Here is a 26,626-nt window from a genome sequence, read left to right as displayed (position 1 = left end):
CTGAGTGTTCCCCTGGCTATATGTAAATGATGTCTGAGTGTTGGAGTGTTCCCCTGGCTATCTGTAAATGATGCCTGAGTGTTCCCCTGGCTATCTGTAAATGATGCCTGAGTGTTGGAGTGTTCCCCTGGCTATCTGTAAATGATGTCTGAGTGTTCCCCTGGCTATATGTAAATGATTTCTGAGTGTTCCCCTGGCTATATGTAAATGATTTCTGAGAGTTCCCCTGGCTATCTGTAAATTATATCTGAGTGTTCCCCTGGCTATATGTAAATGATGCCTGAGTGTTCCCCTGGCTATATGTAAATGATTTCTGAGTGTTCCCCTGGCTATATGTAAATGATTTCTGAGTGTTCCCCTGGCTATATGTAAATGATGTCTGAGTGTTGGAGTGTTCCCCTAGCTATCTGTAATGATATATGAGTGTTGGAGTGTTCCCCTAGCTATCTGTAATGATATCTGAGTGTTGGAGTGTTCCCCTGGCTATATGTAAATGATGTCTGAGTGTTCCCCTGGCTATATGTAAATGATGTCTGAGTGTTCCCCTGGCTATCTGTAAATGATGCCCGAGTGTTGGAGTGTTCCCCTGGTTATCTGTAAATGATGCCTGAGTGTTGGAGTGTTCCCCTGGCTATCTGTAAATGATCTGAGTGTTCCCCTGGCTATATGTAAATGATCTGAGTGTTCCCCTGGCTATATGTAAATGATGTCTGAGTGTTGGAGTGTTCCCCTGGCTATCTGTAAATGATGCCTGAGTGTTCCCCTGGCTATCTGTAAATGATGTCTGAGTGTTGGAGTGTTCCCCTGGCTATATGTAATGATATCTGAGAGTTGCCCTTGCTATATGTAAATGATCTGAGTGTTCCCCTGGCTATATGTAAGTGATGTCTGAGTGTTGGAGTGTTCCCCTGGCTATCTGTAAATGATGCCCGAGTGTTGGAGTGTTCCCCTGGTTATCTGTAAATGATGCCTGAGTGTTGGAGTGTTCCCCTGGCTATCTGTAAATGATGTCTGAGTGTTCCCCTGGCTATATGTAAATGATGTCTGAGTGTTCCCTTGGCTATATGTAAATGATGTCTGAGTGTTGGAGTGTTCCCCTGGCTATCTGTAAATGATGTCTGAGTGTTCCCCTGGCTATCTGTAAATGATCTGAGTGTTCCCCTGGCTATATGTAAATGATGTCTGAGTGTTCCCCTGGCTATATGTAAATGATTTCTGAGTGTTCCCCTGGCTATATGTAAATGATTTCTGAGTGTTCCCCTGGCTATATGTAATGATATCTGAGAGTTCCCCTGGCTATATGTAAATGATCTGAGTGTTCCCCTGGCTATATGTAAATGATGTCTGAGGGTTGGAATGTTCCCCTGGCTGTCTGTAAATGATGTCTGAGTGTTGGAGTGTTCCCCTGGCTATCTGTAAATGATGCCTGAGTGTTCCCCTGGCTATCTGTAAATGATGCCTGAGTGTTGGAGTGTTCCCCTGGCTATCTGTAAATGATGTCTGAGTGTTCCCCTGGCTATATGTAAATGATGTCTGAGTGTTGGAGTGTTCCCCTGGCTATCTGTAAATGATGTCTGAGTGTTGGAGTGTTCCCCTGGCTATCTGTAAATGATGTCTGAGTGTTGGAGTGTTCCCCTGGCTATCTGTAATGATATCTGAGTGTTCCCCTGGCTATATGTAAATGATGTCTGAGTGTTCCCCTGGCTATATGTAAATGATTTCTGAGTGTTCCCCTGGCTATATGTAAATGATTTCTGAGAGTTCCCCTGGCTATCTGTAAATTATATCTGAGTGTTCCCCTGGCTATATGTAAATGATGCCTGAGTGTTGGAGTGTTCCCCTGGCTATATGTAAATGATGTCTGAGTGTTCCCCTGGCTATCTGTAAATTATATCTGAGCGTTCCCCTGGCTATATGTAAATGATGCCTGAGTGTTCCCCTGGCTATATGTAAATGATTTCTGAGTGTTCCCCTGGCTATATGTAAATGATTTCTGAGTGTTCCCCTGGCTATATGTAAATGATGTCTGAGTGTTGGAGTGTTCCCCTAGCTATCTGTAATGATATATGAGTGTTGGAGTGTTCCCCTAGCTATCTGTAATGATATCTGAGTGTTGGAGTGTTCCCCTGGCTATCTGTAAATTATTTCTGAGTGTTGGAGTGTTCCCCTGGCTATATGTAAATGATGTCTGAGTGTTGGAGTGTTCCCCTGGCAATCTGTAAATGATGTCTGAGTGTTCCCCTGGCTATTTGTAAATGATGTCTGAGTGTTGGAGTGTTCCCCTGGCTATCTGTAAATTATGTCTGAGTGTTCCCCTGGCTATCTGTAAATGATGTCTGAGTGTTCCCCTGGCTATATGTAAATGATGTCTGAGTGTTGGAGTGTTCCCCTGGCTATCTGTAAATGATGTCTGAGTGTTCCCTTGGCTATATGTAAATGATGTCTGAGTGTTGGAGTGTTCCCCTGGCTATCTGTAAATGATGTCTGAGTGTTCCCCTGGCTATCTGTAAATGATCTGAGTGTTCCCCTGGCTATATGTAAATGATGTCTGAGTGTTCCCCTGGCTATATGTAAATGATTTCTGAGTGTTCCCCTGGCTATATGTAATGATATCTGAGAGTTCCCCTGGCTATATGTAAATGATGTCTGAGGGTTGGAATGTTCCCCTGGCTGTCTGTAAATTATGTCTGAGTGTTGGAGTGTTCCCCTGGCTATCTGTAAATGATGCCTGAGTGTTCCCCTGGCTATCTGTAAATGATGCCTGAGTGTTGGAGTGTTCCCCTGGCTATCTGTAAATGATGTCTGAGTGTTCCCCTGGCTATATGTAAATGATGTCTGAGTGTTGGAGTGTTCCCCTGGCTATATGTAAATGATGCCTGAGTGTTGGAGTATTCCCCTGGCTATCTGTAAATGATGTCTGAGTGTTGGAGTGTTCCCCTGGCTATCTGTAATGATATCTGAGTGTTCCCCTGGCTATATGTAAATGATGTCTGAGTGTTCCCCTGGCTATATGTAAATGATGTCTGAGTGTTCCCCTGGCTATATGTAAATGATTTCTGAGTGTTCCCCTGGCTATATGTAAATGATTTCTGAGAGTTCCCCTGGCTATATGTAAATGATGTCTGAGTGTTCCCCTGGCTATATGTAAATGATTTCTGAGTGTTCCCCTGGCTATATGTAAATGATTTCTGAGAGTTCCCCTGGCTATCTGTAAATTATATCTGAGTGTTCCCCTGGCTATATGTAAATGATGCCTGAGTGTTGGAGTGTTCCCCTGGCTATATGTAAATGATGTCTGAGTGTTCCCCTGGCTATCTGTAAATTATATCTGAGTGTTCCCCTGGCTATATGTAAATGATGCCTGAGTGTTCCCCTGGCTATATGTAAATGATTTCTGAGTGTTCCCCTGGCTATATGTAAATGATTTCTGAGTGTTCCCCTGGCTATATGTAAATGATGTCTGAGTGTTGGAGTGTTCCCCTAGCTATCTGTAATGATATATGAGTGTTGGAGTGTTCCCCTGGCTATATGTAAGTGATGTCTGAGTGTTGGAGTGTTCCGCTAGCTATCTGTAATGATATATGAGTGTTGGAGTGTTCCCCTAGCTATCTGTAATGATATCTGAGTGTTGGAGTGTTCCCCTAGCTATCTGTAATGATATCTGAGTGTTGGAGTGTTCCCCTGGCTATCTGTAAATTATTTCTGAGTGTTCCCCTGGCTATATGTAAATGATGTCTGAGTGTTGGAGTGTTCCCCTAGCTATCTGTAATGATATATGAGTGTTGGAGTGTTCCCCTAGCTATCTGTAATGATATCTGAGTGTTGGAGTGTTCCCCTGGCTATCTGTAAATTATTTCTGAGTGTTGGAGTGTTCCCCTGGCTATATGTAAATGATGTCTGAGTGTTGGAGTGTTCCCCTGGCAATCTGTAAATGATGTCTGAGTGTTCCCCTGGCTATATGTAAATGATGTCTGAGTGTTGGAGTGTTCCCCTGGCTATCTGTAAATTATGTCTGAGTGTTCCCCTGGCTATCTGTAAATGATGTCTGAGTGTTCCCCTGGCTATATGTAAATGATGTCTGAGTGTTGGAGTGTTCCCCTGGCTATCTGTAAATGATGTCTGAGTGTTCCCCTGGCTATATGTAAATGATGTCTGAGTGTTCCCTTGGCTATATGTAAATGATGTCTGAGTGTTGGAGTGTTCCCCTGGCTATCTGTAAATGATCTGAGTGTTCCCCTGGCTATATGTAAATGATGTCTGAGTGTTCCCCTGGCTATATGTAAATGATTTCTGAGTGTTCCCCTGGCTATATGTAATGATATCTGAGAGTTCCCCTGGCTATATGTAAATGATCTGAGTGTTCCCCTGGCTATATGTAAATGATGTCTGAGGGTTGGAATGTTCCCCTGGCTGTCTGTAAATTATGTCTGAGTGTTGGAGTGTTCCCCTGGCTATCTGTAAATGATGCCTGAGTGTTCCCCTGGCTATCTGTAAATGATGCCTGAGTGTTCCCCTGGCTATCTGTAATGATATCTGAGTGTTCCCCTGGCTATATGTAAATGATGTCTGAGTGTTCCCCTGGCTATATGTAAATGATTTCTGAGTGTTCCCCTGGCTATATGTAAATGATTTCTGAGAGTTCCCCTGGCTATCTGTAAATTATATCTGAGTGTTCCCCTGGCTATATGTAAATGATGCCTGAGTGTTGGAGTGTTCCCCTGGCTATATGTAAATGATGTCTGAGTGTTCCCCTGGCTATCTGTAAATTATATCTGAGTGTTCCCCTGGCTATATGTAAATGATGCCTGAGTGTTCCCCTGGCTATATGTAAATGATTTCTGAGTGTTCCCCTGGCTATATGTAAATGATTTCTGAGTGTTCCCCTGGCTATATGTAAATGATGTCTGAGTGTTGGAGTGTTCCCCTAGCTATCTGTAATGATATATGAGTGTTGGAGTGTTCCCCTGGCTATATGTAAGTGATGTCTGAGTGTTGGAGTGTTCCCCTAGCTATCTGTAATGATATATGAGTGTTGGAGTGTTCCCCTAGCTATCTGTAATGATATCTGAGTGTTGGAGTGTTCCCCTAGCTATCTGTAATGATATCTGAGTGTTGGAGTGTTCCCCTGGCTATCTGTAAATGATGTCTGAGTGTTGGAGTGTTCCCCTGGCTATCTGTAAATGATGTCTGAGTGTTCCCCTGGCTATATGTAAATGATGTCTGAGTGTTCCCCTGGCTATATGTAAATGATGTCTGAGTGTTGGAGTGTTCCCCTGGCTATATGTAAATGATGTCTGAGTGTTGGAGTGTTCCCCTGGCTATCTGTAAATGATACCTGAGTGTTGGAGTGTTCCCCTGGCTATCTGTAAATGATGCCCGAGTGTTGGAGTGTTCCCCTGGCTATCTGTAAATGATGCCTGAGTGCTGGAGTGTTCCCCTGGCTATCTGTAAATGATGTCTGAGTGTTCTCCTGGCTATATGTAAATGATGTCTGAGTGTTGGAGTGTTCCCCTGGCTATATGTAAATGATGCCTGAGTGTTGGAGTGTTCCCCTGGCTATCTGTAAATGATGTCTGAGTGTTCCCCTGGCTATATGTAAATGATGTCTGAGTGTTGGAGTGTTCCCCTGGCTATCTGTAATGATATCTGAGTGTTCCCCTGGCTATATGTAAATGATGTCTGAGTGTTCCCCTGGCTATATGTAAATTATTTCTGAGTGTTCCCCTGGCTATATGTAAATGATTTCTGAGAGTTCCCCTGGCTATATGTAAATGATGTCTGAGTGTTCCCCTGGCTATATGTAAATGATTTCTGAGTGTTCCCCTGGCTATATGTAAATGATTTCTGAGAGTTCCCCTGGCTATCTGTAAATTATATCTGAGTGTTCCCCTGGCTATATGTAAATGATGCCTGAGTGTTCCCCTGGCTATATGTAAATGATGTCTGAGTGTTGGAGTGGTCCCCTGGCTATCTGTAAATGATGTCTGAGAGTTCCCCTGGCTATATGTAAATGATCTGAGTGTTCCCCTGGCTATATGTAAATGATGTCTGAGTGTTGGAGTGTTCCCCTGGTTATCTGTAAATGATGCCTGAGTGTTGGAGTGTTCCCCTGGCTATCTGTAAATGATGCCTGAGTGTTGGAGTGTTCCCCTGGCTATCTGTAAATGATCTGAGTGTTCCCCTGGCTATATGTAAATGATCTGAGTGTTCCCCTGGCTATATGTAAATGATGTCTGAGTGTTGGAGTGTTCCCCTGGCTATCTGTAAATGATGCCTGAGTGTTCCCCTGGCTATCTGTAAATGATGCCTGAGTGTTGGAGTGTTCCCCTGGCTATCTGTAAATGATGTCTGAGTGTTCCCCTGGCTATATGTAAATGATTTCTGAGTGTTCCCCTGGCTATATGTAAATGATTTCTGAGAGTTCCCCTGGCTATCTGTAAATTATATCTGAGTGTTCCCCTGGCTATATGTAAATGATGCCTGAGTGTTCCCCTGGCTATCTGTAAATGATTTCTGAGTGTTCCCCTGGCTATATGTAAATGATTTCTGAGTGTTCCCCTGGCTATATGTAAATGATGTCTGAGTGTTGGAGTGTTCCCCTAGCTATCTGTAATGATATATGAATGTTGGAGTGTTCCCCTAGCTATCTGTAATGATATCTGAGTGTTGGAGTGTTCCCCTGGCTATCTGCAAATTATTTCTGAGTGTTGGAGTGTTCCCCTGGCTATATGTAAATGATGTCTGAGTGTTCCCCTGGCTATATGTAAATGATGTCTGAGTGTTGGAGTGTTCCCCTGGCTATCTGTAGATTATGTCTGAGTGTTCCCCTGGCTATCTGTAAATGATGTCTGAGTGTTCCCCTGGCTATATGTAAATGATGTCTGAGTGTTGGAGTGTTCCCCTGGCTATCTGTAAATGATGTCTGAGTGTTCCCCTGGCTATATGTAAATGATGTCTGAGTGTTCCCTTGGCTATATGTAAATGATGTCTGAGTGTTGGAGTGTTCCCCTGGCTATCTGTAAATGATGTCTGAGTGTTCCCCTGGCTATCTGTAAATGATCTGAGTGTTCCCCTGGCTATATGTAAATGATGTCTGAGTGTTCCCCTGGCTATATGTAAATGATTTCTGAGTGTTCCCCTGGCTATATGTAATGATATCTGAGAGTTCCCCTGGCTATATGTAAATGATCTGAGTGTTCCCCTGGCTATATGTAAATGATGTCTGAGTGTTCCCCTGGCTATATGTAAATGATGCCTGAGTGTTCCCCTGGCTATCTGTAAATGATGCCTGAGTGTTGGAATGTTCCCCTGGCTGTCTGTAAATGATGTCTGAGTGTTGGAGTGTTCCCCTGGCTATCTGTAAATGATGCCTGAGTGTTCCCCTGGCTATCTGTAAATGATGCCTGAGTGTTGGAGTGTTCCCCTGGCTATCTGTAAATGATGTCTGAGTGTTCCCCTGGCTATATGTAAATGATGCCTGAGTGTTGGAGTGTTCCCCTGGCTATCTGTAAATGATGTCTGAGTGTTGGAGTGTTCCCCTGGCTATATGTAAATGATGTCTGAGTGTTCCCCTGGCTATATGTAAATGATTTCTGAGTGTTCCCCTGGCTATATGTACATGATTTCTGAGAGTTCCCCTGGCTATCTGTACATGATATCTGAGTGTTCCCCTGGCTATCTGTACATGATATCTGAGTGTTCCCCTGGCTATCTGTAATGATATCTGAGTGTTCCCCTGGCTATCTGTACATGATATCTGAGTGTTCCCCTGGCTATCTGTAAATGATCTGAGTGTTCCCCTGGCTATATGTAAATGATGTCTGAGTGTTCCCCTGGCTATATGTAAATGATTTCTGAGTGTTCCCCTGGCTATATGTAATGATATCTGAGAGTTCCCCTGGCTATATGTAAATGATCTGAGTGTTCCCCTGGCTATATGTAAATGATGTCTGAGTGTTCCCCTGGCTATATGTAAATGATGCCTGAGTGTTCCCCTGGCTATCTGTAAATGATGCCTGAGTGTTGGAATGTTCCCCTGGCTGTCTGTAAATGATGTCTGAGTGTTGGAGTGTTCCCCTGGCTATCTGTAAATGATGCCTGAGTGTTCCCCTGGCTATCTGTAAATGATGCCTGAGTGTTGGAGTGTTCCCCTGGCTATCTGTAAATGATGTCTGAGTGTTCCCCTGGCTATATGTAAATGATGCCTGAGTGTTGGAGTGTTCCCCTGGCTATCTGTAAATGATGTCTGAGTGTTGGAGTGTTCCCCTGGCTATATGTAAATGATGTCTGAGTGTTCCCCTGGCTATATGTAAATGATTTCAGAGTGTTCCCCTGGCTATCTGTACATGATATCTGAGTGTTCCCCTGGCTATCTGTACATGATATCTGAGTGTTCCCCTGGCTATCTGTACATGATATCTGAGTGTTCCCCTGGCTATCTGTACATGATATCTGAGTGTTCCCCTGGCTATCTGTACATGATATCTGAGTGTTCCCCTGGCTATCTGTACATGATATCTGAGTGTTCCCCTGGCTATCTGTACATGATATCTGAGTGTTCCCCTGGCTATCTGTACATGATATCTGAGTGTTCCCCTGGCTATCTGTACATGATATCTGAGTGTTCCCCTGGCTATCTGTACATGATATCTGAGTGTTCCCCTGGCTATCTGTACATGATATCTGAGTGTTCCCCTGGCTATCTGTACATGATATCTGAGTGTTCCCCTGGCTATCTGTACATGATATCTGAGTGTTCCCCTGGCTATCTGTACATGATATCTGAGTGTTCCCCTGGCTATCTGTACATGATATCTGAGTGTTCCCCTGGCTATCTGTACATGATATCTGAGTGTTCCCCTGGCTATCTGTACATGATATCTGAGTGTTCCCCTGGCTATCTGTACATGATATCTGAGTGTTCCCCTGGCTATCTGTACATGATATCTGAGTGTTCCCCTGGCTATCTGTACATGATATCTGAGTGTTCCCCTGGCTATCTGTACATGATATCTGAGTGTTCCCCTGGCTATCTGTACATGATATCTGAGTGTTCCCCTGGCTATCTGTACATGATATCTGAGTGTTCCCCTGGCTATCTGTACATGATATCTGAGTGTTCCCCTGGCTATCTGTACATGATATCTGAGTGTTCCCCTGGCTATCTGTACATGATATCTGAGTGTTCCCCTGGCTATCTGTACATGATATCTGAGTGTTCCCCTGGCTATCTGTACATGATATCTGAGTGTTCCCCTGGCTATCTGTACATGATATCTGAGTGTTCCCCTGGCTATCTGTACATGATATCTGAGTGTTCCCCTGGCTATCTGTACATGATATCTGAGTGTTCCCCTGGCTATCTGTACATGATATCTGAGTGTTCCCCTGGCTATCTGTACATGATATCTGAGTGTTCCCCTGGCTATCTGTACATGATATCTGAGTGTTCCCCTGGCTATCTGTACATGATATCTGAGTGTTCCCCTGGCTATCTGTACATGATATCTGAGTGTTCCCCTGGCTATCTGTACATGATATCTGAGTGTTCCCCTGGCTATCTGTACATGATATCTGAGTGTTCCCCTGGCTATCTGTACATGATATCTGAGTGTTCCCCTGGCTATCTGTACATGATATCTGAGTGTTCCCCTGGCTATCTGTAATGATATCTGAGTGTTCCCCTGGCTATCTGTAATGATATCTGAGTGTTCCCCTGGCTATCTGTAATGATATCTGAGTGTTCCCCTGGCTATCTGTAATGATATCTGAGTGTTCCCCTGGCTATCTGTAATGATAGCGGAGTGTTCCCCTGGCTATCTGTAAATGATATCTGAGTGTTCCCCTGGCTATCTGTAATGATATCTGAGTGTTCCCCTGGCTATCTGTAAATGATATCTGAGTGTTCCCCTGGCTATCTGTAATGATATCTGAGTGTTCCCCTGGCTATCTGTAATGATATCTGAATGTTCCCCTGGCTATCTGTAAATGATATCTGAGTGTTCCCCTGGCTATCTGTAATGATATCTGAGTGTTCCCCTGGCTATCTGTAAATGATATCTGAGTGTTCCCCTGGCTATCTGTAATGATATCTGAGTGTTCCCCTGGCTATCTGTATTTTTAAACCAAATATTTGTAGACTTTTACTCAAGTAGTATTTTACTGGGTTACTTTTACTTTCCCTTGAGTCATTTACCATTATCATATCTTTACTTAATTATGTAAATTATGTCCTTTTTCCATCCCTGATTAGCAGTCAAAGTGAAGTTATAATCTGTAAAGATTCATGACTTCTCTGTAAATATGTAGGAGCAGTATACTGCCCTCTACTGGCACATCAATGCTTTTAGAGACAAAACTAGCCAGCCTGGAAGCTAGACATGGTTGTCTTGTTATAATTGACCATTACCCTGTAGTTCGGGTCCAACGGTGGTGATGAGAGCGCCCAGACATCGTCCCAGACACTGGTGTACCTCAGTGTGTGACGGGGGTACGGTTAGGAGCAGGGTCAGGACCAGGGAGAGGGTGGGCTCCACATAGCCTCGATACATGGGACCACTGGAGTCTACTATGAGAGCCAGGGAGTGGAGGGCCCACGTCTGGAGAGACAGAGAGGTCACAGATCAAAAGCTTACAGGATTATGGAGGAACTAAACATTGGGCCAGTTTCCCAGATACAGATTAAGGATTTGGACTAAAAACCAAACTGCTTTTTAAAATCTAGGATTTGGCTTAATCTGTGTCTGGGAAACTGGCCCATTACACTTCTCCAAAGTCCAAGCCAGACTTGTATTAGGGAGCTGCCTTCGTGAAGCAGGTTGTGTACAGATTCTCTACCATTTAATAATAGTGGGAAAGTCCCCTCTGACAAAGTTTACAGCAGGATTGAGCTTTTAAAGCCACTACTGTACAAGTACACACGTCAGGAGAAGGGTGGCGAATCAGGACGCAGCCTGAGACTCACCTGTCCACCGTTCACTCACCTGGACCTCGTGGGAGGTTCCATCCTGGGCTAGGGCCAATAGGATGCTGACGCTGGTTTTGAGGTGCTGTCCTGAACCAATTCCTCCTACGTATCTGTGCAGACAGCCCAGAGCCAGGGAGTGGCCTGTTCTGGAGACCACGTCACGGGCTGACCTCAGTCTGGAGGGGGGAAGAGAGGAGAGGAGATGGAGAAGAGAGGAGATGGAGAAGAGAGGAGATGGAGAAGAGAGGAGATGGAGACGAGAGGAGAGGGGAAGAGAGGAGAGGAGAAGAGAGGGGAAGAGAGGAGAAGAGAGGAGAGGAGAAGAGAGGAGAAGAGAGGAGAGGGGGAGAGAAGAGAAGAGAGGAGAAGGGAAGGGAGGAGAGGGGAAGAGAAGAGAGGAGAGGAGAAGAGAAGAGAGGAGAGGAGAAGAGAGGAGAGGAGAAGAGAGGAGAGGAGAAGAGGAGAAGAGAGGAGAGGAGAGGAGAGGAGAGGAGAGGAGAGGAGAGGAGAGGAGAGGAGAGGAGAGGAGAGGAGAGGAGAGGAGAGGAGAGGAGAGGAGAGGAGAGGAGAGGAGAGGAGAGGAGAGGAGAGGAGAGGAGAGGAGAGGAGAGGAGAGGAGAGGGGGAGAGAGAAGAGGGGGAGAGAGAAGAGGGGGAGAGAGAAGAGGGGGAGAGAGGAGAGGGGGAGAGACGAGAGGGGGGGGAGAGGAGAGGAGAAGAGAGGAGAGGAGAGGAGAGGAGAGGAGAGGAGAGGAGAGGAGAGGAGAGGAGAGGAGAGGAGAGGAGAGGAGAGGAGAGGAGAGGAGAGGAGAGGAGAGGAGAGGAGAGGAGAGGAGAGGAGAGGAGAGAAGAGGGGGAGAGAGAAGAGGGGGAGAGAGGAGAGGGGGAGAGAGGAGAGGGGGAGAGAGAAGAGGGGGAGAGAGGAGAGGGGGAGAGAGGAGAGGGGGGGGAGAGGAGAGGAGAGGAGAAGATAGGAGAGGGGAAGAGAGGAGGGGGAGGAGGAGAGGAGAAGAGAGGAGAGGAGAAGAGAGGAGAGGGGGAGAGAGCAGAGGGGAAGAGGGGAGAGGAGAAGAGAGGAGAGGAGAAGAGAGGAGAGGAGAGGGGAAGAGACGAGAGGAGAGGGGAAGAGAAGAGAGGAGAGGAGAAGAGAGGAGAGGGGAGAGAAGAGAAGAGAGGAGAAGGGAAGGGAGGAGAAGGGAAGGGAGGAGAGGGGAAGAGAAGAGAGGAGAGGAGAAGAGAGGAGAGGAGAGGAGAGGAGAAGAGAGGAGAAGAGAGGAGAGGAGAGGAGAGGAGAGGAGAGGAGAGGAGAGGAGAGGAGAGGAGAGGAGAGGAGAGGAGAGGAGAGGGGGAGAGAGAAGAGGGGGAGAGAGAAGAGGGGAGAGAGGAGAGGGGGAGAGAGGAGAGGGGGGGGAGAGGAGAGGAGAGGAGAAGATAGGAGAGGGGAAGAGAGGAGGGGGAGGAGGAGAGGAGAAGAGAGGAGAGGAGAAGAGAGGAGAGGGGGAGAGAGCAGAGGGGAAGAGAGGAGAGGAGAAGAGAGGAGAGGAGAAGAGAGGAGAGGAGAGGGGAAGAGACGAGAGGAGAGGGGAAGAGAAGAGAGGAGAGGAGAAGAGAGGAGAGGGGAGAGAAGAGAAGAGAGGAGAAGGGAAGGGAGGAGAAGGGAAGGGAGGAGAGGGGAAGAGAAGAGAGGAGAGGAGAAGAGAGGAGAGGAGAAGAGAGGAGAAGAGAGGAGAGGAGAGGAGAGGAGAGGAGAGGAGAGGAGAGGAGAGGAGAGGAGAGGAGAGGAGAGGAGAGGAGAGGAGAGGAGAGGAGAGGAGAGGAGAGGAGAGGAGGAGAGAGAAGAGGGGGAGAGAGAAGAGGGGGAGAGAGGAGAGGGGGAGAGAGGAGAGGGGGGGGAGAGGAGAGGGGGGGGAGAGGAGAGGAGAAGAGAGGAGAGGAGAGGAGAGGAGAGGAGAGGAGAGGAGAGGAGAGGAGAGGAGAGGAGAGGAGAGGAGAGGAGAGGAGAGGAGAGGAGAGGAGAGGAGAGGAGAGGAGAGGAGAGGAGAAGAGAGAAGAGGGGAAGAGAGAAGAGGGGGAGAGAGAAGAGGGGGAGAGAGGAGAGGGGAGAGAGGAGAGGGGGGGAGAGGAGAGGAGAGGAGAAGATAGGAGAGGGGAAGAGAGGAGGGGGAGGAGGAGAGGAGAAGAGAGGAGAGGAGAAGAGAGGAGAGGGGGAGAGAGCAGAGGGGAAGAGAGGAGAGGAGAAGAGAGGAAAGGAAAGGAGAGGAGAGGAGAAGAGAGGAGAGGAGAGGGGAAGAGAGGAGAGGAGAGGGGAAGAGAAGAGAGGAGAGGAGAAGAGAGGGAGAGAGGAGGGGAGAGGAGAAGAGAGGGAGAGAGGAGGGGAGAGGGGGAACGTTAATAAGTTAAATAAGGGGGTGAAGAGAAAATAACACAAGGTCAAGCAGGTCAAGAGAGAGAGCGATCTCAGGAAAGTCCTGTGACACATGAAGCTAGATAGATATGAGTAACAGACGGGTCGTACTTGTCAAAGCTGTACTGTGCCATGCGGGCAATGAAGGTGGCCTCTCCCACCACCTGAGCCATCCTTCCCAAGGCCTCCCCAGCAGCACAGCGCAGGATGGGGTTTGGGTTGTCCAGAGCGCCCATCACCAGCGCCAGGGCGGATTTACGAACCTCTTCAGGACCCAGGGTGGACTTGTTCTCTGCCAGACCCTACAGGGAGGAGAGAAGATTGTCTGGTTCATTGGGGAAGAGAGAACAGGATACATAGCAGGGCCCCTCCTGGACGGTAGCTCTCCAGGAACAGGGTTGGAGTTAAAACCTACAGGAGGGTCTCTCTCCAGGAACAGGGTTGGAGTTAAAACCTACAGGAGGGTCTCCCTCCAGGAACAGGGTTGGAGTTAAAACCTACTTGAGGGTCTCCCTCCAGGAACAGGGTTGGAGTTAAAACCTACAGGAGGGTCTCCCTCCAGGAACAGGGTTGGAGTTAAAACCTACAGGAGGGTCTCCCTCCAGGAACAGGGTTGGAGTTAAAACCTACAGGAGGGTCTCCCTCCAGGAACAGGGTTGGAGTTAAAACCTACAGGAGGGTCTCCCTCCAGGAACAGGGTTGGAGTTAAAACCTACAGGAGGGTCTCTCTCCAGGAACAGGGTTGGAGTTAAAACCTACAGGAGGGTTTCTCTCCAGGAACAGGGTTGGAGTTAAAAACCTACAGGAGGGTCTCCCTCTAGGAACAGAGAGTAAGCTGTCACTACTGGAAAGGTTTTGTGTTTAAGAGATTTCCCTGTGCAACTTTAACAGGAGTTAAAGGCCTCACCTTGAGGGCGCTCAGGACAGCGGTGAAGATGTTGAGCTGGACAGCCTGCTGTCTGACCCCCTTGGCCTGTTTAATACACTCTGCAAAGTGGTCCAGCATCTGCAGCCTAGCACAGACAGATGTGAGAGATGAATAAAAACTGTTTCCCAAACGTCTCCTGAAGTACCCCCCGGCCAGTCCCAAACCTCTCCTGAAGTACCCCCCCGGCCAGTCCCCCTGTTTCTAGTTTCCCAAACCTCTCCTGAAGTACCCCGCTGGCCAGTCCCCCTGTTTGTAGTTTCCCAAACCTCTCCTGAAGTACCCCCCTGGCCAGTCCCCCTGTTTCTAGTTTCCCAACCCCTCTCCTGAAGTACCCCCCTGGCCAGTCCCCCTGTTTCTAGTTTCCCAACCCTCTCCTGAAGTACCCCCCCGACCAGTCCCAAACCTCTCCTGAAGTACCCCCTGGCCAGTCCCCCTGTTTGACATCTAGTTTCCCAAACCTCTCCTGAAGTACCCCCCGACCAGTCCCAAACCTCTCCTGAAGTACCCCCCCGGCCTGTCCCAAACCTCTCCTGAAGAACCCCCCCGGCCAGTCCCAAACCTCTCCTGAAGTACCCCCCCGGCCAGTCCCAAACCTCTCCTGAAGTACCCCCTGGCCAGTCCCCCTGTTTGTAGTTTCCCAAACCTCTCCTGAAGTACCCCCTGGCCAGTCCCCCTGTTTGACTCCATCTAGAAGCAGCATAGCTGATTCAACTACTGAAGGCCTGGACACCTCTGAAGACCGAGACAAACAATATTCGATTATTCTAGGAATGTCAAATGTCAGTTGACCAGGGACCAGGTCTCTGAACTGTGTCAGGGGTCAGAGTTAGGACTGACAGGTAGTCTCACCTGTGTTTAAAGGAGACATGAGGGAACACCACTCCGAACAGAGCGACGGAGGCGTCTATAACAGAAACGCCAAGGGGGAGGGGCCCAGGCATGGCCTCGCCCATCGGTACCCTCAGGTAGATGGAGGAGGGGTCGTGTTCTAGAGCGCCACTGCCTGACGCACTGTTGGGCTGGAGCTACACACACACACACACACACACACACACACAATTAACAAAGCAAGGGGGTCTATTCAGTGATGTGAAACGTCCTGAAAATTGCAGATAGAAATAGAATAAAACAGATTGGACACGATTCTAGCTGACAGAAAACCACGAGGTTCTACACAATGTATTTCTATATGAAAATTGTGTCATGTTCCATCCGCTTGGAGTCATCATGGGGAGATGGGCACTTCGCTTTACAGTAACCTCTAGCCTTTAGAGTAGGTCAGTTACCTGGTCCTCAATAGACTTGTGGTCAGTCTCCTGTAGCCAGGACCCCATCAGAACACTGTCGTCATAGTGACAGAGGGAGCGTAGCAACGAGGTGGTGGTGTTGGCCGAGTTATCAGTCAGAGTGAACTCTGCCACCAGCTCTCTCAGCAGGGCATTGAAACTACCTACAGTGGAGAGATGGAAAGGTAAGGGACAACTTCCCGAACACAGACTAAACATATGCTCTGTGCTCCAGGACTAGGCTTAAATCGGGGCGCGGGTAAACCAGCCCTATAGGACTAACACCTCAACACCAGCTGTTGGATCGAAGCCTAATTAAAAAGTCTGGTCATATTTCCTCCAGTCGGTACCTTCGTATGTCTTCGGGGGAAGTAGAGCCAAGATGTCATAGAGTCTCAGCCTCACCATAGCTGCACTGGCTTTCAGATGGGTGCCATGCACCTTGATGACCGACGGGACACTGAGGATAAACAACAACATAATAAACAACAACATAATAAACAAAAACAAAATCATCATAAACACCATAATAAACAACACCATAATAAACAACAACAAAATCATCATAAACAACAACAACCGGTCGGGAGGGGATGGACCCCCCCGCCCCCAGGTCCGTCAGTCAAATCAATCATACTCACTGTGACATCATGGTCATGGCGCACTCGATAGGTGTCATCAGCCTGCGGATCACATCCTCCGTCAGCAGCTCAGGACAATGGGCCACAAAGCTACGCATGGCTTGAGGAGGAGAGACGGAGGAGAGAGAGAGGGAGGAGGAGAGAGAGAGAGGGAGGGAGGGGGGGAGAGAGAGAGGGAGGAAGGAGAGAGGGAGGAGGAGAGGGAGGGGGAGAGAGGGAGGAGAGAGAGAGAGGGAGGAGGGGGGAAGAGAGAGTGGGAGGAGGGGGGAGGAGAGAGAGGGAGGAGGAGAGAGAGGGGAGGAGGAGGGAGGAGAGAGAGGGGAGGAGAGAGGGGAGAGGAAGGGAGGAGAGAGGGGAGAGGAGAGGAGGAGAGAGAGAGAGGGAGGAGGGGTGGAGAGAGGAGAGGAGGAGAGAGAGAGGAGGAGGGGTGGAGAGAGAGGGCGGAGGGGTGGAGAGAGAGGGAGAGGAGAGGAGAAAGGGAGAGGAGAGGAGAAAGGGAGGAGAGGAGAAAGGGAGGAGAGGAGGAGAGGAGAAAGGGAGGAGAGGAGAAAGGGAGGAGAGGAGGAGAGAGAGGGGGAGGAGAGGAGGAGGGAGGAGAGGAGGAGAGAGAGGGGGAGGAGAGGAGGAGAGAGAGGGGGACATTTCAGATAAAGCAAAACTCCTTGGGATCCAGAGTGACAAGCCACACATTACTGTAGTGAAGAGCACGCGTCTCCCTACCACAGAGTGCCCCAGCACGTCCCTCCAGCGTAACCTGCCAGGTGAAGCTGTCTCCTCTAGCCTTCTCTGCCTCCATCTCTTTCTGGGAACGGGGGGGAACACGTTCCTCCACAGCAGCAGCATCTTGGGAAGGTGATAACGGACCAGGGACGGGCCTGGACACAGCGTCAGGTTCACAAATAAGAAGTGTTAGGACAGGCGACCAAACAAGTTGCTGTGTTGGACCACACACCCTGTCAATGTGAAGAAAGATAAACCACTCTGGACTGCTTTAGCTGACTGGCAGGAATGAAGAACGACACAGAACATATGGAAGAGCAGCTGAAAAACACAGCTAAATGGTGGGAGGTGTTAGGGGGTAGGGGTTTGGTGTTAGGGGTTTGTTGTTGTGCTAGGGGTTAGGGGTTTGTTGTTAGGGGGTAGGGGTTAGGGGTTTGTTGTTAGGGGGTAGGGGTTAGGGGTTTGGTGTTAGGGGTTTGGTGTTAGGGGGTAGGGGTTAGGGGTTTGGTGTTAGGGGTTTGGTGTTCGGCTAGGGGTTTGGTGTTAGGGGGTAGGGGTTTGGTGTTAGGGGGGTAGGGGGTAGAGGTTTGGTGTTAGGGGGTAGGGGTTAGGGGATAGAGGTTTGGTGTTAGGGGGGTAGAGGTTTAGTGTTAGGGGGTAGGGGTTAGGGGGGTAGAGGTTTGGTGTTAGGGGCTAGGGGGTAGGGGTTTGGTGTTAGGGGCTAGGGGTTAGGGGTTTGGTGTTCGGCTAGGGGTTTGGTGTTCGGCTAGGGGTTTGGTGTTAGGGGCTAGGGGTTAGGGGTTAGGGGCTTAGGGCTAGGTAGTAGTAGGGAACTAACTCACCAAGAGACATTAGTGCCCCCAGAAGCAAGCCATCCAGCCTGGGTTCTCTGCAGAGAAAGACGGCTGTTCTGGGCTGCTGTACGGAGCAAGTCCTCAGCTATGCTCACCACCAGCTAGAACAGACAGAGATTAGAGTATATACCACCAGCTAGAACCAGAGAGAGATTAGAGTATATACCACCAGCTAGAACAGAGAGAGAGATTAGAGTATATACCACCAGCTAGAACAGAGAGAACAGAGAGAGATTAGAGTATATACCACCAGCTAGAACAGAGAGAGAGATTAGAGTATATAACACCAGCTAGAACAGAGAGAGAGATTAGAGTATATACCACCAGCTAGAACAGAGAGAGAGATTAGAGTATATACCACCAGCTAGAACAGAGAGAACAGAGAGAGATTAGAGTATATACCACCAGCTAGAACAGAGAGAGAGATTAGAGTATATAACACCAGCTAGAACAGAGAGAGATTAGAGTATATACCACCAGCTAGAACAGAGAGAGAGATTAGAGTATATACCACCAGCTAGAACAGAGAGAGAGATTAGAGTATATACCACCAGCTAGAACAGAGAGAGATTAGAGTATATACCACCAGAGGGAACAGAGAGAGATTAGAGTATATACCACCAGCTAGAACAGAGAGAGAGATTAGAGTATATACCACCAGCTAGAACAGAGAGAGAGATTAGAGTATATACCACCAGCTAGAACAGAGAGAACAGAGAGAGATTAGAGTATATACCACCAGCTAGAACAGATACATTTTTGGTAGGGTTCACTGTCAAAAATCACACTGTTGTTGAAAAAAAAAAAGATAATTCAAGTCCACAAAAAAGCGTAAAACAAACCAGGAGAACACTTTTGAGGTCTGAAACAAATCTGAGACATGTGGATGTTGTGGTGTAGTCCCCTTCAATTCCAGTGTTCACATAGCAAGAGGCTGTTGTTTATCAGTGTCTGTGTAGTGGTGGAGTTTACACAACAAATACCCCATGGGTTGAATAATTAATCATGATAATTATTCTGCCAGGTAAGCTACTAAGTGGTTAACATTTAACTCGGAAGGTTTTTGGGGGAATTTTTTCCACAACTAGCAAACCTTTCATTAGCATCGTTGCTAACGGTTACCGGTAGAGTCACGCACCAACTCAAGGGTGGAAAGGACCCAACGTGACTCAAATATACCTATATATATATAATATAATATAAAGTTACCCAGTAAAATACTACCCGAGTAAAAGTCTTAAAAGTAATTTGGTTTTAAATATCCTTAAGTATTAAAAGTAAATATATAAATCATTTCAAATTCCATCTATTAGGCAAACTAGACGGCGCAATTTATTTTTGTATTGGCGGATAGCCAGGGGTACACTCCAAGATTCAGAGGCAGGAAGGGATGTTCTCTTGATCAGTGTGTGAAATTGGGTCATTTCCTGTCTTGTCAGCATTCAAAATGTAACGAGTACTTTTGGGTGTCAGGGAAATGTACAGAGTAAAACCGTACAATTATTTTCTTTACGGAATGTAGTGAGTAAAAGTAGTTCAGGAATATAAATAGAGTAAAGTACAGATACCCCCCCCCCTGCTATCTGGAACAGAAGACGTGGCATCTCGTTGCCCCCCACCCCCCCCCCCCACCCCCCCCCCCCCCCCAGGACCTACTAAGTAGTATTTTAAAGTACTGCACAGACAGACGGGCATTCTCGTGCCACTCCAGAAAGTTAGCAGAAAGAGTCTGTACATCTAGGTTGATTCCCTACTAGGGTCTCATACCTTTTAGTTGATTCCCTACATCTGTGATTCCCTACATCTAGGTTGATTCCCTACATCTAGTGATTCCCTAACATCTAGTCGATTCCCTACTAGGCCAACACATCTACGTCGATTTCCATACATAGTGATCCCTACATCTAGTTGATTCCCTACATCTAGTTGATTCCCTACATCTAGTTGATTCCCTACATCTAGTTGATTCCCTACATCTAGTTGATTCCCTACATCTAGTTGATTCCCTACATCTAGTTGATTCCCTACATCTAGTTGATTCCCTACATCTAGTTGATTCCCTACTAGGGTCAATACATCTAGTCGATTCCCTACATCTAGTTGATTCCCTACATCTAGTTGATTCCCTACATCTAGTTGATTCCCTACATCTAGTTGATTCCCTACATCTAGTTGATTCCCTACATCTAGTTGATTCCCTACTAGGGTCAATACATCTAGTTGATTCCCTACATCTAGTTGATTCCCTACTAGGGTCAATACATCTAGTTGATTCCCTACATCTAGTTGATTCCCTACATCTAGTTGATTCCCTACTAGGGTCAATACACCTAGTTGATTCCCTACATCTAGTTGATTCCCTACATCTAGTTGATTCCCTACTAGGGTCAATACATCTAGTTGATTCCCTACATCTAGTTGATTCCCTACATCTAGTTGATTCCCTACATCTAGTTGATTCCCTACATCTAGTTGATTCCCTACTAGGGTCAATACATCTAGTTGATTCCCTACATCTAGTTGATTCCCTACATCTACTTGATTCCCTACATCTACTTGATTCCCTACTAGGGTCAATACATCTAGATGATTCCCTACATCTAGTTGATTCCCTACTAGGGTCAATACATCTAGTTGATTCCCTACTAGGGTCAATACATCTAGTTGATTCCCTACATCTAGTTGATTCCCTACATCTAGTTGATTCCCTACATCTAGTTGATTCCCTACTAGGGTCAATACATCTAGTTGATTCCCTACATCTAGTTTGATTCCCTACATCTAGTTGATTCCCTACATCTAGTTGGATTTCCCTACTAGGGTCAATACATCTAGTTGATTCCCTACATCTAGTTGATTCCCTACATCTAGTTGATTCCCTACTAGGGTCAATACATCTAGTTGATTCCCTACATCTAGTTGATTCCCTACATCTAGTTGATTCCCTACATCTAGTTGATTCCCTACATCTAGTTGATTCCCTACTAGGGTCAATACATCTAGTTGATTCCCTACATCTAGTTGATTCCCTACATCTACTTGATTCCCTACTAGGGTCAATACATCTAGTTGATTCCCTACATCTAGTTGATTCCCTACTAGGGTCAATACATCTAGATGATTCCCTACATCTAGTTGATTCCCTACATCTAGTTGATTCCCTACATCTAGTTGATTCCCTACTAGGGTCAATACATCTAGTTGATTCCCTAGTAGGGTCAATACATCTAGTTGATTCCCTACATCTAGTTGATTCCCTACATCTAGTTGATTCCCTACATCTAGTTGATTCCCTACTAGGGTCAATAATCTAAGTTGATTCCCTACATCTAGTTGATTCCCTACATCTAGTTGATTCCCTACATCTAGTTGATTCCCTACATAGTTGATTCCCTACATCTAGTTGATTCCCTACATCTAGTTGATTCCCTAAATTAGTTGATTCCCTACTAGGGCAATACATCTAGTTGATTCCCTACATCTAGTTGATTCCCTACATCTAGTTGATTCCCTACATCTAGTTGATTCCCTACTAGGGTCAATACATCTAGTTGATTCCCTACATCTAGTTGATTCCCTACATCTAGTTGATTCCCTACATCTAGTTGATTCCCTACTAGGGTCAATACGTCTAGTTGATTCCCTACATCTAGTTGATTCCCTACTAGGGTCAATACGTCTAGTGATTCCCTACATCTAGTTGATTTCCCTACATCTAGTTGATTCCCTACATCTAGTTGATTCCCTACATCTAGTTGATTCCCTACATCTAGTTGATTCCCTACATCTAGTTGATTCCCTACATCTAGTTGATTCCCTACATCTAGTCGATTCCCTACTAGGGTCAATACATCTAGTTGATTCCCTACATCTAGTTGATTCCCTACATCTAGTTGATTCCCTACATCTAGTTGATTCCCTACATCTAGTTGATTCCCTACATCTAGTTGATTCCCTACATCTAGTTGATTCCCTACATCTAGTTGATTCCCTACATCTAGTTGATTCCCTACATCTAGTTGATTCCTACTAGGGTCAATACATCTAGTCGATTCCCTACATCTAGTTGATTCCCTACATCTAGTGATTCCCTACATCTAGTTGATTCCCTACATCTAGTTGATTCCCTACATCTAGTTGATTCCCTACATCTAGTTGATTCCCTACTAGGGTCAATACATCTAGTTGATTCCCTACATCTAGTTGATTCCCTACTAGGGTCAATACATCTAGTTGATTCCCTACATCTAGTTGATTCCCTACATCTAGTTGATTCCCTACTAGGGTCAATACACCTAGTTGATTCCCTACATCTAGTTGATTCCCTACTAGGGTCAATACATCTAGTTGATTCCCTACATCTAGTTGATTCCCTACATCTAGTTGATTCCCTACATCTAGTTGATTCCCTACATCTAGTTGATTCCCTACATCTAGTTGATTCCCTACTAGGGTCAATACATCTAGTTGATTCCCTACATCTAGTTGATTCCCTACATCTACTTGATTCCCTACATCTACTTGATTCCCTACTAGGGTCAATACATCTAGATGATTCCCTACATCTAGTTGATTCCCTACTAGGGTCAATACATCTAGTTGATTCCCTACTAGGGTCAATACATCTAGTTGATTCCCTACATCTAGTTGATTCCCTACATCTAGTTGATTCCCTACATCTAGTTGATTCCCTACTAGGGTCAATACATCTAGTTGATTCCCTACATCTAGTTGATTCCCTACATCTAGTTGATTCCCTACATCTAGTTGATTCCCTACTAGGGTCAATACATCTAGTTGATTCCCTACATCTAGTTGATTCCCTACATCTAGTTGATTCCCTACTAGGGTCAATACATCTAGTTGATTCCCTACATCTAGTTGATTCCCTACATCTAGTTGATTCCCTACATCTAGTTGATTCCCTACATCTAGTTGATTCCCTACTAGGGTCAATACATCTAGTTGATTCCCTACATCTAGTTGATTCCCTACATCTACTTGATTCCCTACTAGGGTCAATACATCTAGTTGATTCCCTACATCTAGTTGATTCCCTAACTAGGGTCAATACATCTAGATGATTCCCTACATCTAGTTGATTCCCTACATCTAGTTGATTCCCTACATCTAGTTGATTCCCTACTAGGGTCAATACATCTAGTTGATTCCCTAGTAGGGTCAATACATCTAGTTGATTCCCTACATCTAGTTGATTCCCTACATCTAGTTGATTCCCTACATCTAGTTGATTCCCTACTAGGGTCAATACATCTAGTTGATTCCCTACATCTAGTTGATTCCCTACATCTAGTTGATTCCCTACATCTAGTTGATTCCCTACATCTAGTTGATCCCTACTCTAGTTGATCCCTAATCTAGTTGGATTCCCTACATCTAGTTGATTCCCTACATCTAGTTGATTCCCTACATCTAGTTGATTCCCTACTAGGGTCAATACATCTAGTTGATTCCCTACATCTAGTTGATTCCCTACATCTAGTTGATTCCCTACATCTAGTTGATTCCCTACTAGGGTCAATACATCTAGTTGATTCCCTACATCTAGTTGATTCCCTACATCTAGTTGATTCCCTACATCTAGTTGATTCCCTACTAGGGTCAATACGTCTAGTTGATTCCCTACATCTAGTTGATTCCCTACTAGGGTCAATACGTCTAGTTGATTCCTACATCTAGTTGATTCCCTACCATCTAGTGATTCCCTACATCTAGTTGATTTCCCTACATCTAGTTGATTCCCTACATCTAGTTGATTCCCTACATCTAGTTGATTCCCTACATCTAGTTGATTCCCTACTAGGGTCAATACGTCTAGTTGATTCCCTACATCTAGTTGATTCCCTACTAGGGTCAATACGTCTAGTTGATTCCCTACATCTAGTTGATTCCCTACATCTAGTTGATTCCCTACTAGGGTCAATACGTCTAGTTGATTCCCTACATCTAGTTGATTCCCTACATCTAGTTGATTCCCTACATCTAGTTGATTCCCTACATCTAGTTGATTCCCTACATCTAGTTGATTCCCTACATCTAGTTGATTCCCTACATCTAGTTGATTCCCTACATCTAGTTGATTCCCTACATCTAGTTGATTCCCTACATCTAGTTGATTCCCTACATCTAGTTGATTCCCTACATCTAGTTGATTCCCTACATCTAGTTGATTCCCTACTAGGGTCAATACGTCTAGTTGATTCCCTACATCTAGTTGATTCCCTACTAGGGTCAATACGTCTAGTTGATTCCCTACATCTAGTTGATTCCCTACTAGGGTCAATACGTCTAGTTGATTCCCTACATCTAGTTGATTCCCTACATCTAGTTGATTCCCTACATCTAGTTGATTCCCTACATCTAGTTGATTCCCTACATCTAGTTGATTCCCTACATCTAGTTGATTCCCTACATCTAGTTGATTCCCTACATCTAGTTGATTCCCTACATCTAGTTGATTCCCTACATCTAGTTGATTCCCTACATCTAGTTGATTCCCTACATCTAGTTGATTCCCTACATCTAGTTGATTCCCTACATCTAGTTGATTCCCTACATCTAGTTGATTCCCTACATCTAGTTGATTCCCTACATCTAGTTGATTCCCTACTAGGGTCAATACGTCTAGTTGATTCCCTACATCTAGTTGATTCCCTACTAGGGTCAATACGTCTAGTTGATTCCCTACATCTAGTTGATTCCCTACTAGGGTCAATACGTCTAGTTGATTCCCTACATCTAGTTGATTCCCTACATCTAGTTGATTCCCTACATCTAGTTGATTCCCTACATCTAGTTGATTCCCTACATCTAGTTGATTCCCTACATCTAGTTGATTCCCTACATCTAGTTGATTCCCTACATCTAGTTGATTCCCTACATCTAGTTGATTCCCTACATCTAGTTGATTCCCTACATCTAGTTGATTCCCTACATCTAGTTGATTCCCTACATCTAGTTGATTCCCTACATCTAGTTGATTCCCTACATCTAGTTGATTCCCTACATCTAGTTGATTCCCTACATCTAGTTGATTCCCTACATCTAGTTGATTCCCTACATCTAGTTGATTCCCTACATCTAGTTGATTCCCTACTAGGGTCAATACATCTAGTTGATTCCCTACATCTAGTTGATTCCCTACATCTAGTTGATTCCCTACATCTAGTTGATTCCCTACATCTAGTTGATTCCCTACATCTAGTTGATTCCCTACATCTAGTTGATTCCCTACATCTAGTTGATTCCCTACATCTAGTTGATTCCCTACATCTAGTTGATTCCCTACATCTAGTTGATTCCCTACATCTAGTTGATTCCCTACATCTAGTTGATTCCCTACATCTAGTTGATTCCCTACATCTAGTTGATTCCCTACATCTAGTTGATCCCTACCTTATCCCATCTAGTTGATTCCCTACATCTAGGTTGATTCCCTACATCTAGTTGATTTCCCTACATCGTAGTTGATTCCCTAGCATAAGTTGTTCCTACATGCTAGTTGATTCACCTACATCTAGTTGATTCCCTACATCTAGTTGATTCCTACATCTAGTTGGATTCCGCTACCATCTAGTTGATTCCCTACATCTAGTTGATTCCCTACATCTAGTTGATTCCTACATCTAGTTGATTCCCTACATCTAGTTGATTCCCTACATCTAGTTGATTCCCTACATCTTAGTTGATTCCCTACATCTAGTTGATTCCCTACTAGGGTCAATACGTTTTTATTATATTGTTGAATTGAGTTTTAATGTCTGGATTCCGTCCGCGTTCTCGGCATCACAGATTGGATCGGGCCCGTAGTTTGGACCGAGGGAATGGGCCAGACAGAAACGGGTACAAACCTTCCCCTTGGAGATGTGGACGCCCAGAGGACACTGGTGCACCCGCCCAGCAGAGCAGCCACGGCGAAGCTGTAGCCGCTGACGGCCTCTGGAGAGCTCTTCAGGTTGTTGATGCGCTCCGCACAGCGCTCCAGCAGCGGAGTCAGCTGATAGGGCAGCGCCACGGCAACGCAGCGTAGACACCAGGCCGCCGCCAAACGGGCCGCCATGCTTGGGTGGAGCAGCACAGAGGAGACCGTCTCCAGGAGACCTGAGGGGTCAGGGGTCAGGGTTACATATGACTACCCTATAAATTGTATACTTGTTAGGAGGCCTATAATTGTATACTTGTTAGGAGGGCTATAATTGTATACTTGTGAGGAGGGCTATAATTGTATACTTGTGAGGAGGGCTATAATTGTATACTTGTGAGGAGGGCTATAATTGTATACTTGTGAGGAGCCCTATAATTGTATACTTGTGAGGGGCCCTATAATTGTATACTTGTGAGGAGCCCTATAATTGTATACTTGTGAGGAGCCCTATAATTGTATACTTGTGAGGAGCCCTATAATTGTATACTTGTGAGGAGCCCTATAATTGTATACTTGTGAGGAGCCCTATAATTGTATACTTGTGAGGAGCCCTATAATTGTATACTTGTGAGGAGCCCTATAATTGTATACTTGTGAGGAGCCCTATAATTGTATACTTGTGAGGAGCCCTATAATTGTATACTTGTGAGGAGCCCTATAATTGTATACTTGTGAGGAGCCCTATAATTGTATACTTGTGAGGAGCCCTATAATTGTATACTTGTGAGGAGCCCTATAATTGTATACTTGTGAGGAGCCCTATAATTGTATACTTGTGAGGAGCCCTATAATTGTATACTTGTGAGGAGCCCTATAATTGTATACTTGTGAGGAGCTCTATAATTGTATACTTGTGAGGAGCCCTATAATTGTATACTTGTGA

General features: G+C 45.8%; 1 protein-coding gene across 1 annotated transcript in view; it reads right to left on the bottom strand.

Moving 5' to 3' along the window:
- The window catches only part of heatr5b (HEAT repeat containing 5B), a 106,886-nt gene that overhangs the window by 51,063 nt on the left and 29,197 nt on the right, over window positions 1-26,626 (bottom strand). Inside the window, 14 exon segments of the mRNA XM_031798997.1 lie at window positions 10,409-10,598; window positions 10,983-11,142; window positions 13,481-13,671; window positions 14,277-14,382; window positions 15,147-15,322; window positions 15,584-15,747; window positions 15,934-16,043; window positions 16,225-16,324; window positions 16,945-17,038; window positions 17,041-17,099; window positions 17,787-17,814; window positions 17,816-17,899; window positions 25,670-25,710; window positions 25,713-25,919. Of these exon segments, the coding sequence (XP_031654857.1) occupies window positions 10,409-10,598; window positions 10,983-11,142; window positions 13,481-13,671; window positions 14,277-14,382; window positions 15,147-15,322; window positions 15,584-15,747; window positions 15,934-16,043; window positions 16,225-16,324; window positions 16,945-17,038; window positions 17,041-17,099; window positions 17,787-17,814; window positions 17,816-17,899; window positions 25,670-25,710; window positions 25,713-25,919 (1,710 nt within the window).

This window comes from Oncorhynchus kisutch, linkage group LG20, assembly GCF_002021735.2.
Source record: "Oncorhynchus kisutch isolate 150728-3 linkage group LG20, Okis_V2, whole genome shotgun sequence".
In the NCBI taxonomy this organism is placed as follows: Eukaryota; Metazoa; Chordata; class Actinopteri; order Salmoniformes; family Salmonidae; genus Oncorhynchus; species Oncorhynchus kisutch.
The sequence above is the reverse complement of the archived record's forward strand: the minus strand, read 5'-3'. Positions and strand labels throughout refer to the sequence as shown.